At 29.0% G+C, this 15,649-nt stretch overlaps 4 protein-coding genes across 4 annotated transcripts in view; all 4 read right to left on the reverse strand.

Annotated features, from left to right (window-relative positions):
- The window catches only part of LOC100198740 (serrate RNA effector molecule homolog), a 28,009-nt gene extending 20,408 nt beyond the window's left edge, over positions 1–7,601 (reverse strand). Inside the window, exon 1 of the mRNA XM_065796117.1 lies at positions 7,290–7,601. Within this exon, the coding sequence (XP_065652189.1) occupies positions 7,290–7,549 (260 nt within the window). The 5' untranslated portion in view covers positions 7,550–7,601. The remainder of the gene's footprint in view (positions 1–7,289) is intronic.
- Positions 7,602–8,277: 676 nt separating this feature from the next.
- LOC100202311 (exosome complex component RRP41) lies at positions 8,278–9,294 on the reverse strand. Its single transcript, XM_065796120.1, has one exon. It carries the CDS (start codon positions 9,078–9,080, stop codon positions 8,346–8,348), a length of 735 nt encoding a protein of 244 aa, XP_065652192.1. The 5' UTR covers positions 9,081–9,294; the 3' UTR covers positions 8,278–8,345.
- Positions 9,295–9,515: 221 nt separating this feature from the next.
- On the reverse strand, positions 9,516–10,330 carry LOC100205934 (mediator of RNA polymerase II transcription subunit 8). Its single transcript, XM_065796121.1, has one exon. The coding sequence runs from the start codon at positions 10,241–10,243 to the stop codon at positions 9,596–9,598; it is 648 nt and encodes a 215-aa protein (XP_065652193.1). The 5' UTR covers positions 10,244–10,330; the 3' UTR covers positions 9,516–9,595.
- A 3,031-nt stretch (positions 10,331–13,361) lies between these two features.
- LOC136079361 (uncharacterized) lies at positions 13,362–14,417 on the reverse strand. The gene has a single exon (XM_065795096.1). The coding sequence runs from the start codon at positions 14,415–14,417 to the stop codon at positions 13,362–13,364; it is 1,056 nt and encodes a 351-aa protein (XP_065651168.1).
- Between the last annotated feature and the right edge of the window lie 1,232 nt (positions 14,418–15,649).

Consider the following 15,649-nt stretch of genomic DNA (forward strand, 5'->3'; position numbering starts at 1 on the left):
ATCATTAGTTTAATTTTTGCAATAGAATGTTTCTACTTTAAAAAAAAAACTACTTTAAAAAAAAAAAAAAAATTTACTATTCAAAATGTTTACAATTTAAATGAAATTTTTTTTCTCACTTGCACTATGTTCTAAATCTGATATTGCTACTGTAGCTAGATGTACATTACCTTTCAGGAATGATCCTTGCTATGCCACTGGGTATTATGGGCACCACTGCAATTATATTTATAATTATTAAGCATTAAAAATTTTTGAAATTTTTTTAATTTCAAATTTTAATTGCAAAAATCTTTGAATGAGAATTTTAAAAGACTTTTTCTTTAGAAGAATTCTTTTGTTCAAATAGATTTCTATTTAAAAAATTCCTTAAAACAACTTGAGTATTTATAAAAAATGTGTAATCTTGATATTGCTTTACATTAAATTTAAATATAAAAAAATCGTATTTCGTTTTTCATATTCTATTCAACATTTCCTGTTAAAATAATTTCTAATTAAAATCTTATGTGTTAACAACATATAAGATATATATATATATAGAAACATTTGTATGGCTAACATTTGTGAGTCTTTGAGTATATTACTATTAATTTAATATTATATATATTATATATATTATATAGTATATTATTATTAACTTAATATTATTATAAGTATATTAAGTTAATATTTGAGTAACTGTAAGTTACTGGTTGTTTTAATTTAGTTTATAAGTAAATTTACTGTGATATACTTTATCCATTCAGTAAATATAACTTTAAAAGGTTCAGGGTCATTAAAGCAAAAAACGTTGAAGCAAAAAAGTTTCAGGTTTCTATTAACATTGCTTAACTATTAAAATTTTTTTTAAAGAAACAAAACTAATATACATTTTAATATACTTAAAGTAAAAATAATAACATGAAATAGTTGATAAAATAATAATTCAAATTATCAATAAGTTAATTTGGTAAAATAAACTAGGTAAAGAAAATAACTTTTAACACGAAAAAACTTAAAGCAAAATAAATTACGTTTAGAACAAATATTTTTGAAACATTGCTCTTTAATAATTTTTTTATAAAATTAGGCAACATTTTTTATATAAAATAACATCTTATGATTGCTTAGTAAAAAAACAAATGTTCTTTTATTTATCAAAGAGTATAATACAACTTTTATTTATATACTTGTGTCTTATTTCCAGTGCTGGATTAAGGAGGGGTGGGTTAGAGAGGGCTATAGCTCCAGGCCCCGCAATGTTAGGGGCACCGAAATAGTCAAGAAGACCTTTTTTTTAGTCATTTTTATGCTGTGGCACATAAAAAAGGCCTCTAAAATAAAAATAGCCCCTGGTTCCGAAAAGTCCAACAAGATTCTAATAAAATTAATGCTAGTTTTATTTATATTTAAGCTAAATTAAATTATAAATAAAAAAAGTAAATTTTAATAATAACTATTTTATGCTTCGCGTAGTTTGAAAAGTTCAACATATTTGAAACAATTCTTCTTAGTACAATAAACAAATGAAATAATTAAATCATTGAGTTACTGTAGAAATTAAATTAACTAGATAGAAATCAACTAAAAAGGATAAAAAATACTTTATGAAGAGGAAGTGGAACTGCTTTACAAATACTGTTGATGATGTTTAGTGAGTGGGTTTTTTAATTTTAATTAGTATTTAAAACGTATGTATGTAATTAAAAAAAGTATGTATGTAATTATGTTTGTATAATAAAGTATGTATGTAATTATGTAATAATAAAGTAATAATAAACTTGTGAATAACTTTGTATGCATGTTTGTGTTTATTAACTAGAAACTTCTTGTATATTTATTTCATAATTAGTTTTATTAACTTTGATGATTATTATTAACTTCATTGAAAACACAATTATTGTTGAAAGTCTTTTCGTTTACAAAATAAATTGTAAAAATTGCTTTAAAAGATTACATTAGATTAAAAAACAGATACACAAAATTACATTTATGTAAAAAATACATACTTTTCAAATAAAAAATAATATAATAATAGAATCTATAAGATATAATAAACTTTCGAAACTTTGACAATTTAAAAAATATATAGTTAAAATATTTATTTTTGTAAACAAATAATAATAGTTTAAAACATTTATGGCTTTGCAGATGTGACTCCGAGAATGAGTCATAGTATTAAAATAATACTTCGCTTGATAATATATTCTTAAAACAATTTATGCTAGAAATCTCAAAACTTAACAAATGTCGAATAATACAATTTTTAAAACATTTCAACAGTATACACTTGAACTTTGTTTCGCTTAGTCAGCGTATTTTTTGAACCAATAGAATTAGTTTGTTCATAGATTTGGCAGGTTTTTAGTTTTTGTGAATAATGTTTTTATTTTTCTGCACCAAGATATTTTGAGAACATTCAAGTTTATGTATGTTTTTTATGTATGTCCCTAAAACAAAAAAATTTTAAATACACGTAAAAGAATTAACTTCATAATTGTTTTGCGACAAACATGGAAACATGCATAAACTTAAATATTCTCAAAATGACTAAAAAATCTAGCCAGTTTTTCGCAACTAGATATTATTTCTGTGGTCAGTAATCGAGAGTGATTGCTCTCACTTCCCAACCAAGTCTGTGTATGTATGTATGTATGTATGTATGTATGTATGTATGTATGTATGTATGTATGTATGTATGTAAATATGTATGCATGTATGTATGTATGTATGTATGTATGTATGTATGTATGCATGCATGCATGCATGTATGTATATAAATATAAAAATATCACATTGACCTGTTGCATCATTTAAAAAATAAATAGGGATAGCCAAATAAATAACACACTGTAAATTTAATAAATATAAAAAATAAATTTTCAGTAGCATCTTTATGATAAGCAATTTAAATAAGTACATTCACATTAAGTATCTACATGAAAAATATAATTCTATTTGCGAAACATAACCCTGGTTTACTTTCCTGCTGAAAATGTAAAGTTGTTAAAAAAATATTAACTTGCTTTATATTGACATTTTTTTGATTGGTTTAAACCATTTGGTTTAAACTTATAAACCTTGCTTGCAGCCTTGTTGGAAGTGAATATGTTAAAAAAAAAAAAAGTCACTATATTTATCTAAATTCTTAAACTGTTATTATTTAGACTAATTTGAGTTCAGCTGTTATATTGTTATTATAAATTGTTAAACTTATAATAATTTATTACAAGTTATTATAATAATTTAGTATATAAAGTTATAATAAATTTAACAATTTATAATTATAAATTCTTAAATTGTTATTATACAGATTAATTTCAGTTCAGCTGTCTCATCTTGCGATCTTAGTGTTGATGGTTATCTTCCTTTAATTTGTAAAGACTCCAATAGTCAAATGCTTGGCTTGGGCATTTACATTCGTAAGAATTCACCCATTTGACGTGAAACTAGATTTGAATCATCAGGCTATTCTTTCATGTACTTTCGTTTAGCACCACTTCACTCTATTGCCTTTGTCTTTGTTCTATATTGCTCTCCTTCATCTCTTGAATGCACTCTTTTTGATGTTATTTCTGATAATATTGACCAAGCCCTCTCTCTTTATCCATTAGCCTATATTGTTGTTGGTGGTGACTTTATTGCTCATCACACTGAATGGCTTGGCTCTCGTGTCAGTGATTCTGCAGACATTAAAGCTCACAACTTTTGCCTTTCTCAATCCCTAACTCAAATAGTCAACTTTCCAACTCGCTTTCCTGACAAACCGAATCATTTACCTTCTCTATTCGACTCATGTCTTGTTTCTGATCCTAGTCAGTGCTCAGTTTCTCCACATTCACCCTGTTTCTGATCACAGTTTGATCTCTCAAAAACTATTATCTCATTCTTCTTCATCATCTGCATCCCCCTATTATTGTACCTCTTACAACTACCTTAAAGCTGACTGGGATTCTTTCTGTGATATTCTTCGTGATGGCCCTTGGGTAGAAATCTTTTGTCTTCCTGTCGACAAATGTGCTTCTTACATAACTTCATGGATTCAGGCTGGCACGGAATCTTTTGTTCCCTCTCAACAATTCCAGGTCAAGCCTCACTTTCCTTCATGGTTTTCCTTACATTGCGCTGCTGCGATTGCCAATCGAAACCGTTACTTCCATATTTATCAGCAAAACAATTCTGCAGAAAACAGATGTCTGTTTATTACTGCTAGAAACCATTGTAAAAAGATTTTGTCCAACGCCAAAGCCCACTATTCTCAGGTCATGAAATCTCGTATCTCATTTCAAAAATTAGGCTCTCATGACTTCTGAAGAATCTTTAATAGTATTAATAATAAGGGCAAATCTTTAATTCCACCTTTCTTGTATGGTTCAGACTTTGTCACCTCACCTAAAGACAAAGCGGAATTGTTTGCTTAAAACTCTTAATCAATATCATCTCTTGATTACACTAGTTGCGTTCTACCTGATATTGCCAACAAACAGGTTGATCCATTCGTATCACTCCAGCTTCTGTATTTAAAGTGATTTCCTGCTTAGACTCTTCTACAGGTTGTGGCCCGGACAACATACCTGTTATTGTCTTGCAGAAGTGTTCTCCGGAGCTGTCATTTATACTCTCAAAACTATTCAACAAGTGCTTATCAGAGTCTTGTTTTCCAGCCTGCTGGAAAGCGGCATCTGTTATCCCTATCTTCAAAAATTCTGGAGAACAATCTGATTCGTCTAACTACCGTCCCATTAGTTTTCTTCCTATCATAAGCAAGGTTTTTGAATCTTTAATTAAAAAACACTTAGTTTCTCATCTTGAATCTGATAACTTACTTTCTAACCATCAATATGGATTTTGATCTTCTTGTTCTACAGCTGATTTGCTAACAGTAATAACAGATAGGTTTTATTGTGCATTAGTTAAAGGTGGAGAGGTTAAGGCCATCACTCTTGACATTTTAAAAGCTTTTAATAAAGTTTGGCATGCTGGTCTTCTCCATAAACTTTCTTCTTACAGTGTATCTGGTAACATCTTTAAGATTATTGAATCCTTCCGTTCCAATTGTAATATAAAAGTTGTCCTCAATGAACAGCACTCTTCTTATTATTCTGTAACTTCAGGAGTTCCTCAAGATTCTTTCCTTGGCCCTATACTCTTTTTAATTTACATTAACATTCTTCCAGATATTCTCACATTTAAGGTGGCATTGTTTGTTGATGATACTATTATTTATTCTTGTTGTGATAAGAAGCCAATACTATCTGATTGCTTGGAGGGGGCATTTGAGCTTGAAAAGGATCTCACTTCTGCTTCAACATGGGGCTCACAGTGGCTGGTGAACTTCAATACAGATAAAACTCAATTTTTTTCAGCCAATTGTTATCGCAATAATTTAGATCTTCCTATATTTATGAATGGTAATGTACTTGATGAGACATCTACTCTTAATCTTCTAGGATTAACTCTTACTTCCGATCTTTCTTGGAAACCAAATATCAAATCAGTTGCAAAATTAGCATCTGCTAAGGTTGCATCTCTTTATCGAGCTAGACACTTTCTTACTTCGGATTCTATTTTCTATCTCCATAAATCTCAAATCCAGCCTTGTATGGAATATTGTTGCCATATATGGGACAGATCTTCTAATGATGCCCTTTCTCTTTTAGACAAGGTGCAAAAACGCATTGTAAACATAGTTGGACCTGCTCTTGCAGCCAACCTCCAACCATTATTACATCGTCATAATGTTGCTTCTCTTTCTCTTTCCTACAAATACTATAATGAGCACTGCTCTAAAGAGCTAGCGTCTCTTGTGCCATCTACTAAAATTCAATCTCGTGTTACTCATTATTCAAGTGTCATCCTTTTTCTGTGACTGTTCCTAAGTGCTCCAAAAACGCTTTGTCTAGTTTTTTTCCTTGAACATCAGTCCTTTGGAATTTGCTTCCTTCATCTTGCTTTCCTGATTCATATAATTTGCAATCTTTTAAGTCGTCCGTCAATCGTTATCTTGCACTACAGTCTTTATCTTTTCTCTTCCAGTAACTTCCAACTTTAATTAGTGGTTGCTCGCAGGCTTGTTGGAAGCAATGATGTTAAAATAAAAAATAAAATTTTTTTTTACTTTAAAACAAGAATTCAATAATAAATTCAATGATGCCGAGCTTAAAGTAAAGGCTTTTGGTTTGACCTATGTTTCTAGCCAGGTTTTACAACATAGAGCACTGAAAATAATTGGGGACCTGCCATCAAATTTTTATACATTTTTTATACTTCCTTATAATTTTCATAAGGAACTTTCATGTTATAGTAAATATTATAGGAAATTTTTTTTTTTTTAAATATTTAACTTGCCGCAAGGAAATTATTATTACTGAAAAACAAACAAAAAATTTATTTGTTAATAATCTAAGTAATTAAAAGTTTTAAAGAAAAAAAAAACATGTTTAAAAAAGGGCTGCTGTTTTAAAGTTTAACTTTTAAAAGCAGCCCTTTGCATATTTTACAAATTATGTTTTATCACAGAAAAAATAGTTTAACCTTAGAAATACTTGTAAACTTAGCATTAAAATACTTAAATTCACAGATCATCCAGATCATATTTTAAAAATCCGGAAAATTGTTTTGGTAAAATATCTGGAATACATTTACCTCTTAATTTTGCTTTAAACTGAGTTGTTTTTTGTTTTTTTCAAACTTTTCTTAGTTTTGTATGAGTGATGAGTGAAAAAGTTTAAAAAACAAATATATTACAAAAATTTATACCTAAACTTGTATATATAGAAAATATTTTAGATATTCGGAAAAACTAAAAGTTGAGAAAAATATCTGGAATTCCGGAAATATCTGGAAATCCGGAAATATCCGGAAAAAGATAATCTCTGCACATTTGTACCTTATTTGTAATGAAAGTGATTTTTAGTTGAAATATGAAAGTACCATGGAGTCCTCTGAATTAGGATTGGTATTTGGCAATGCCAACCTAGAGGTGTTTGAGGTCGACAAAAAATTGCTGACCATGTTTCTATGTTTTATGGTTTTTGTTTCACGTTTTTTCTGCAGACCTCACACAAATTAAGGTCGGCACACTATTGCTGATTTTATTTTGCCTAATTCTGAGGGCTGACCATGTTATATAAAAATAGGTATTGAAACACTGGTGACAGCAAATTTATTGGCTAAGTTTCAGTGTACATACACAGGGAATAGCACTAAACATATTTAAATATACTAATGCATAATATATAGGTCCATGTATGTTGTTATTTTGTTATGTAACAGATAAAAATAAACTGAAAGGCTAAAATATTTACCATTCTCTCCTGGATCTTTTTGAAGGTGGGCTTGAGTTACGACCAAAACTATCTCTGCGCTCATGGGCATCTCTACCATAATAATCTCTTTTTGAAGCCTTGTTTTCCCAGTTATTATTTTCATGAGAGGTTCTTACTCGTTCACCTCTTGCACGATCATATGCTCGAGGTGGAGGTCTACGTGCATCATAATCATTTCTTTCACCTCTAAATTTATCACGACCGCGTCGCCTGTCATACTCTTCATCACTATCTCCCATTTAAATAACTATTACTAGATCTAAATAAATAAAAAATTTACTATTTTTATGTAAGAAAAAACCCAAATAATAACTTAACAAATAAGACTCAGAACTTAATAATCAAATAAAAACAGACAGAATATTCAGAGCCAGTGCAGAAAATTATAATAGTAAACAGCATTCTGATAACTCACTGTAACCAAAGAGACAAGTAATCATCTATAATTTTTTATGATACAGTATCTAATGGTTGATTTAAATAAAACAAAGAAGCGATGGGCCTATATTTCTCACCAGTGATGTGAAGTCTTAAAAAAAAAACTCTGTTTAAATATTGGATCTGTTTAAAACCATGACCAGAACAACTCGTTGACACCAAAGACCCCAAATAAATTTAGGAATAAACATTTCAAACAAGACTTTCAAAATAGGAGTCCTTTTTGGGACTTCAATTCTCTGTTTTCTACACTGTTAAAATATTACCAACTTATGTTAAACACTGTTAAAATATTACCAACTTAAAATATTACCAACTTGAAATAATTTACCAACTTTAAAATAATTTTTTAATATGACAAAAATACTATGATACTGTAAAATAAGAAATACTGGCATTTTATCAAAATAATTAAAAAATAGGATAGGGTTAACAACTTGCTGTAGATTTGATTAAACAGCTAGGTGCGAGGGAGAGGTGGTGTTAAAGGCCTGCTCTTTTAAAAAAGATTTAATAAGAGGCACCTATATACAACTTTTTCAAAATCATTTCAATATAAATACTGTAACTCTATAAAATAAAAAACTGTCAATAAAATCAAACAACTAGGGTAACAGCTTGTTGCAAAGAGTCTGCTTCAACAGCTTGCTGTAAAACATTGTAAATATCTAAACAACCCTGTTTAGTTATCTTTAACAGTTCTTCAAGATTGTCTAAATGCAATCTAGAACTCACTTGAAAAGCAACCACTTTTGCTGTTCTTGGTAACATCGCAAGAGTCAGTTGACAAGAACCAGAACTCTCTTCTAAATGGTTTATATCTGTCAAATTTTTCTCCTGGACATAACTTGAAGTACATGCACAAACAAAATCTTTCATTGGCACACCAGCATCTATCAGAGCAAGTGTGGCAACATTAATACAGGCAGCAATAATACCACCATCTGATTGAATAACTTGAACATAAATGTCAATTTGTGAACGTGGGTAAAGTTCAGTCATAATGGCAGTTGCAAACGTCTTTTCTAACAACATAGATATTTCAGTTGATTTTCTATCGCCTTTTGGACGATTTTTACGCTCACTCATGCTGAATGTGGCCATACTAAACTGACAATTGATTAGAGTTGAATCATGCAAAGTTTTTGACCTATTACTAACTTCATGTGGACCATAAACACTGGCAATCACTTTAGTATTACCTTGTTCAATATAAGCTGAGCCATCAGCTTGTGAAAATATTCCCTTTTTTGCAGTTATTTTGCGCAGTTCATGGCATTTTCTTCCATCAAATCGAAGTCCTTCAGGGGATACTAAATCCAAACCAGCCATTAATATTAACTCTGCAAAAATAATAAAAACAATAACAGTTGTCAGATACCTTAGTTTTATCTTCTTAGAAGCGCGTTACTAATTCCAGTATTAGTTTTGATTAGACTTGTATTACACTCTTTTATGTAAAATGTCTGAAAACCATATTTTAACTTATAATTTAAAAATAATAGTAAATTTAACTTTTTATCTAAATAAAAATAATAGCAAAATAAATAGCAGAATAATGAATAGCAATTATAGTAAATCAAAAAATATGCAAAAATAAATTATATTTATAAAATTATTCATCATATATTTCTTTTATAACAAAAATATTACTTTATAAATATATTATAATTATATTAAAAATATTGTAATTAATGTGATGACACTTGACACATTCCTATATAAATAAAAATACATATCTATAAATTAAAATAAAAACATAACTACTTAAAAAAATCATTATTTTATCAAGATAATTGTAATATGTAAGTATAACTTGTAATTACTAGTCTTAATTTTTTTTTAAATTAGTTAACAGGAGTTGCTCGATGTCCGCTTCTTGCAGTAGATGGTTTTGAGCTGAAAGATTCTCCACCTCTTTTTCGTAAACCAGCACCAGAAGACATAGCTGCAATTAATATATTTGTATCATTTGAAGACGGTGCTAAGTTTGTTTGCTGTGTTGAAAATTCACCATCCCAATCATCTCTAGCAGATTGAATGAGCTCTAAAATTGAAGAAACTAATTCATTTAAAGTAAATACTTGTTTTTCAGCTTCTTCTTGTTGCAGTGATACAGCCTTGTTAACAAGCATTTGCTCTTCTTTTTCAACATCAGGTTCATATTTTGTTCGTAATACATTTGGAACAACTTCATGGTTAAATACATGTATTCTGTTCTCTGTTAAACGTTGCAGCTCTTCGTCACAGTCGGGCTGTACATTTATTGGTAAAACACAAAGATTTCGTAATATTGGCATGTGGTCATTTTTCAGAAGTTTATTTAATGTGTTTATTTGACCAGATAAAAGAGCAAAATTGTCTAAAACTTGAGGCCAAGTCAAGTACTCATGTTCAATTTTGAACAAAAAGTTTTGCAATGACACTTTAATATCGCCAACTCGGCCAACAAGACTTTCTAGTGAAGTCTCGATAAGTTTCTCATCGACTTGCATTGTTCATTAGAAAAATTACTTTGATAATATATGCCTCCAAGTTGATTAACTAGGAAATTTTGATGGAAAGAAATAAAATAATAAATTAAAAATGTTAAAATTTATAATCTAAATATTTATTAAAGACTATAAATTACTTAGATAACTGAATTTTAACATTCAATTATTCGTTTTCGCCAACTGTTACTATATTATTAAACTTTTGATTTTGACTTTGTAAATAAATTGTATGAAAATGAAAAAAATAATAGAGAAATAAAACATCATTATTTTTAATGGCGACTAATAACTCTAAAACAATATTTTTTTAGAAAAGTATGTAATAATAAAAGCATGGAAAATAGCAATCACAAGCCGCCATTTCGCAACGACGAAGAAAATTACTTGCTTATTGGTCGAAACTTTTTGGTAAAAAAACGTTTATGCGCACGCGTAAATTTATGAAGCCTTTTATACGGTCTTTCAAATATTTAGCGGTCTTCATAGAGAGTTATTTTCACAGCTTTTCTTGTTATTAAATAATGGTCTATATAATGGTTATTAAATAGGAACAAACAAAAAAATTTTTTATTATTATCACCATGTTTTGTTGTTATTTGTAGATTATTACCATTTTTATCAAAGATTACATAGGTCAACAAAGAAATTTTTATTTTTTTTTGTCGAGAAAACAATACATTTTTTCGTAGAGCATTTCTCATTTTGATTTCAAATATGCAATTTATTTTTCACCATCACGTCAATAAAGATGTTTGGGTTCAAATCTTTAATATTTGGTGTAAACTACATCGTCAAAAAAAAAAGATTTAAAAAAAATATTTCTTTGTAATAAAAATAAATACTATTTATATTATTGTGGAGAAACATTTTATTAAAATTTAAGATTCTTCAGCATTTTTTTACAATCATTTTTTATCAAAAAGTTTTATGAATAAATATTTATGTTTTCTGAATTCTCTATGAAAATGCGCTTCTTTTGAGATCCAGGTTGACATACAGGTTGAATAATTTTTATCTTTTACAATATTAGGGATTTTACCTCAAATACTAAAGATTTGAACCCAAATATCTTTACAACTTGATGTGATAGTGAAAAATAAATTTCATATTTAAAACCAAAATGGGAAATGTTCACCAAAAGATCTACTATTTGCTCGGAAAAAAATTTGATCTTTGTTAAACTATTTTCCGTTCTATATTTTTTGGAAAAACACTCACAAATTAAAATCTTCAAATATATCTATAGTCTATAAATATCTGACTAAATAATTATCGCTAAATTATAATCACGAAATACCGTTTGTTTAGTGTATAGTGTACACATTTTTTACTCAAAAACAATATAATTTAAAAAACATATGCATAACCATAAAAAAAAAAGAAGTCGCAGTATAAAACATGTTTAGTACTCCTCAAACTTTTAGACAACCACTATTTTTCGCAGCATTAAGGATGCTGCAAAAATAGAGGTTAAAATATCGATTGCATTTTTTTGGCTTTAAAACTTTTGACTGTCTATGAGATTTTGAATGATGGTAATTTTCCCCGTCATGCATAAAAGCATCAAATCTTTTATTTTGAAACCATTAAGACCCATTTTTCTTCAAAACTTCTCAATAATTCGAGAAATTCTCACAATTATTGACTTGGGTGCAACTATTTCTATCAGATTTATAAAAGGCGTAAGCCAGCACGCCCGTTGGCAATAGTTGCACCCTGAATCCTAAATGTTTAGTGCTGCTTTTCACAAGGTGCAATGTATCTGGAGTTGAAGTATTAGTATGGTGAACAACGAACATTGAATTTGTATGCTGAAACTGCTAAACTTGCGCTTCGTCTAAGAACATAACACTTTGCTGCATTTAATCAACCCAAACTTTGTATTTTTTGCAAAATTTGAGGCAATCACAAATGTTTTTAAGAAAGTTGTGACTTTAATATAGCAAAGTACAATCAAAGATCAAAGTCCTTGAAAAGACTTGTTCCAACTATGTTGAAAAGACTTGTTCCAACTATGTTGAAAAGACTTGTTCGAATTTGCGTTATCAAATGATAGTAATACACTATTTAAAGTATTAAGAAAAAATGCAGCAAATGTAAAGCTTCAAATAAATAAGATCAGTTTACAAATTAATTTATTTGATAAAATTTATTTAAGACAAGCTGTATATTTATTGGTTATTAGTGATAGCTGAAGCAATCTCTTTGAGAACACTCACAATCTTTTCATATGAAAAAACTTTCTGTTGATTCAGTAATGTATTTTAAGACCTCAGCTATATCTTCCAAATGCGGTCGGTTTTAAATAGTTGGTCCCCCTCGTGTTGTCGGCCCTCCATTGAACTATGCTTGTAACCTTTTGTTTCGTAAAAAAAGGACACGACATCAAGACTGTACTGTAAGATTAAACGCTTAATCTTTATACGTTGACGCAAATAGGAACGTTTATAATAATTTAAAAATATAGTATTTTGAGGGTTCGCCAATAATATAGTATAAACATTAAAAATGGCGCAACGTAATGGAGTATTATAAAAATAAATGGAATTATGATATACAACTATTTAAACTTTAAGCTTTAGTAATTTAGAAAACATTTTTTTTGATTTTTTAAAAATTGTTTTAGTTGTCTTTTTAATCAAATGTCGTGTTATGATTTAAAACAAGAGAAGAAGCTTAAACTAACATGCTTTTAAAATTAAAATGGGTCTTTTTAATTACCGAGTTTTACAGGGTCGTCCACAGTTATTTTCGTCGCGTCCATAATTATTTTCGTCGCGTCCATAATTATTTTCGTCACGTCCATAATTATTTTCGTCGCGTCCACAGTTATTTTCGCCGCGTCCATAATTATTTTCGTCACGTTTAAAATTATTTGATATTATAAAAGATTTTTTTATTGCTTAGAAAATGAAACAAATCTATCAGTTTAATTTAAAAAGTGTTATAGGTTTAGATTCACTCAAAACACATTTTTAGATAAAATATACGTATACTATTTTAATAAAAATTTTACAGTTTGAATGTGAAAAAATACAAATAAGTAAATAAAGATATAAATACAAAGATGTAAATGCAAAGATGTAAATAAAGATATAAGATAGTCAATAAATTTCATTTAAATGAATTCATTCCGTTGGATTCCTCTTACTACCCATTCACGCATATGTGTATAAAATCCTTGTAGTGATTCATTACGAGATGTTAAAAGAATATTTGATATTTCCATTTCCATATCCCCCGTTGTTGCTGGTCTTGGAATAATTCTATTGTATCTATTTTTTATTACCCCAAAAAGCTCTTCAATGGGATTAAGTTGCGGACTATAGGGTGGGAGAAAGTGAACAACACACATTTTATTTTGAATTGTAGAAGTTACAATAGCTGAATGATGAAATCGAGCATTATCCATAATGATAATATACCTTCGATTATTTAGGGCTGGAATCAATGAATTTTCAATCCATTCTTTCGTACTGACAGCATCAAAAGATCCTACTTTCATTTGAAATGATATAATACCTTCTACGGAAATAGCACATATAAGGCTTATATTTCTTCCCCTTTGTGTTGGTACAGTGATATAAGGTGTACTCCCACTTAATGCATATCCATGATGTCTTGATTGATGAAGGTTAAAACCGGTTTCATCAATAAAAATTATATCATTATCATTAATAGAAGAAACATGAGTACAATATAGAAATCTCTGTCCTATAACCATCGCTGAGTTTCTTGCAGCCACAATTGGTTTTAATCTCTTTCTAGTATAACCCATATTTTTTAATTCTCTCTTTATAGTTGTTGTGGAGCATTTATTTTCTTCGGATATTAATTCACCCATATCTATCGCTGTAAGGGAATTATTTGCCGATACAAACAGTTCAATTTCTCTTCTACGGTCAGTATTAATCTTCGCAACAGGTCCACGTTTTTTTGGTTTAGCATCGGGATTATTTGAAAGTTTCATTACCCAATTTTGGACTGTTCTTAAAGAAAGCCCAGTAGCTTGTGAAATACCAACGTTTTTTTCTTTATTAGCTACCATCCTCTTTATTGTTTCAATGCTTTCAATAGTTGCTTTCTTATAAGAAGCACGACCATTGATTTGCCTCTCTAACTCAACTATTTCATTAAAATTTGGTTCTTGATTATATGTATTTGAATCTGTCATAACTTGTTATTTTTATTCTTTAAAATATTTAAACTTTATTCTACTTTAGAACTTGTAGTTTAAGCAATTAATGCTTATTTAAAAAATTCTTTTGTAATATTTTTTAAAGATAATATTTTGAGAAATTATATTGTTGAAATATGAAAATAATTATGGACGCGGCGAAAATAACTGTGGACGCGACGAAAATAATTATGGACGTGACGAAAATAATTATGGACGCGACAAAAATAATTATGGACGCGACGAAAATAACTGTGGACGACCCTGTAATAAACCTTTTGTTTAATAATTACAATTACTAATGGTTAAAACTATGTAGCATTTCTTTAGAATAATTCTTTTTTTATTTTTTTAATAAAAATCATTTCAATGAATTTTATTGTTTTTTATCCAGTGAAATTTAATTGTCGCGGCAATCAAATTCGAATAAAGAAAAGAAGCTTAAACTTACACGTTTAAGCTTCTAACAAAGTACTGGTTTAAAATTTTCGCTATATTATCTTCTACGTCATCGTTACGACGTTTGATATTGATTTTCTCCCCCTTAATCAAACACTGAATGAAGCTTAGCTCCAGGCGGTTGCAAATTTTCATTAATTCGTTGATAAAGCAGTTATCCTTATTAACATCAGATATTTGAGTTAAATCAAGGAAAGACAAGTCGGATTGCTCAGTAATCTGATAAACAGATTCAATTTGTTTCGAACAAGGATGGTAGGTACGCAATCAATTTTAAAGTAGGAATTTAGATTTTTTTGCTATATTTTGAAATACTAAAGAGATATTTTAATGCTGATCTTCCAACAGCGTCTAATTTATTAAGAAAAGTATTGTTATAACCACAAATTTCTAATCCGTATGATAGATTTAGTATAGCCAGAGGTTTGAACAAATGCACTATAGTTAATGGTAAAAAAAAACGAGTTTCAGATTTTATAAGAGTTCTGGAGATTGATTGAAGTTGAATTTTTCTTTCGTTTACATTTGCTGATTGAGTTGTATTTATATTTTGTCCATGACCTTGATTTTTGGAATAGAAATCCGAGGTGTTTCAGTTTATTTTTGATTTTCTGGGAAAAACCGGTAATTTGTAATAAAGTTGTAATAAAGTTTCTCAAACAGATAATCCCAGTTACAGCTATCGAAGGCCTTATTTGCGACTAAACTACAGATATTATTATAGTGTTTTAATGTCTCACTCAATACTGCATGCAGGGTGGAGCTATTTT

Source organism: Hydra vulgaris, chromosome 04 (genome assembly GCF_038396675.1).
Source record: "Hydra vulgaris chromosome 04, alternate assembly HydraT2T_AEP".
Classification (NCBI taxonomy): Eukaryota; Metazoa; Cnidaria; class Hydrozoa; order Anthoathecata; family Hydridae; genus Hydra; species Hydra vulgaris.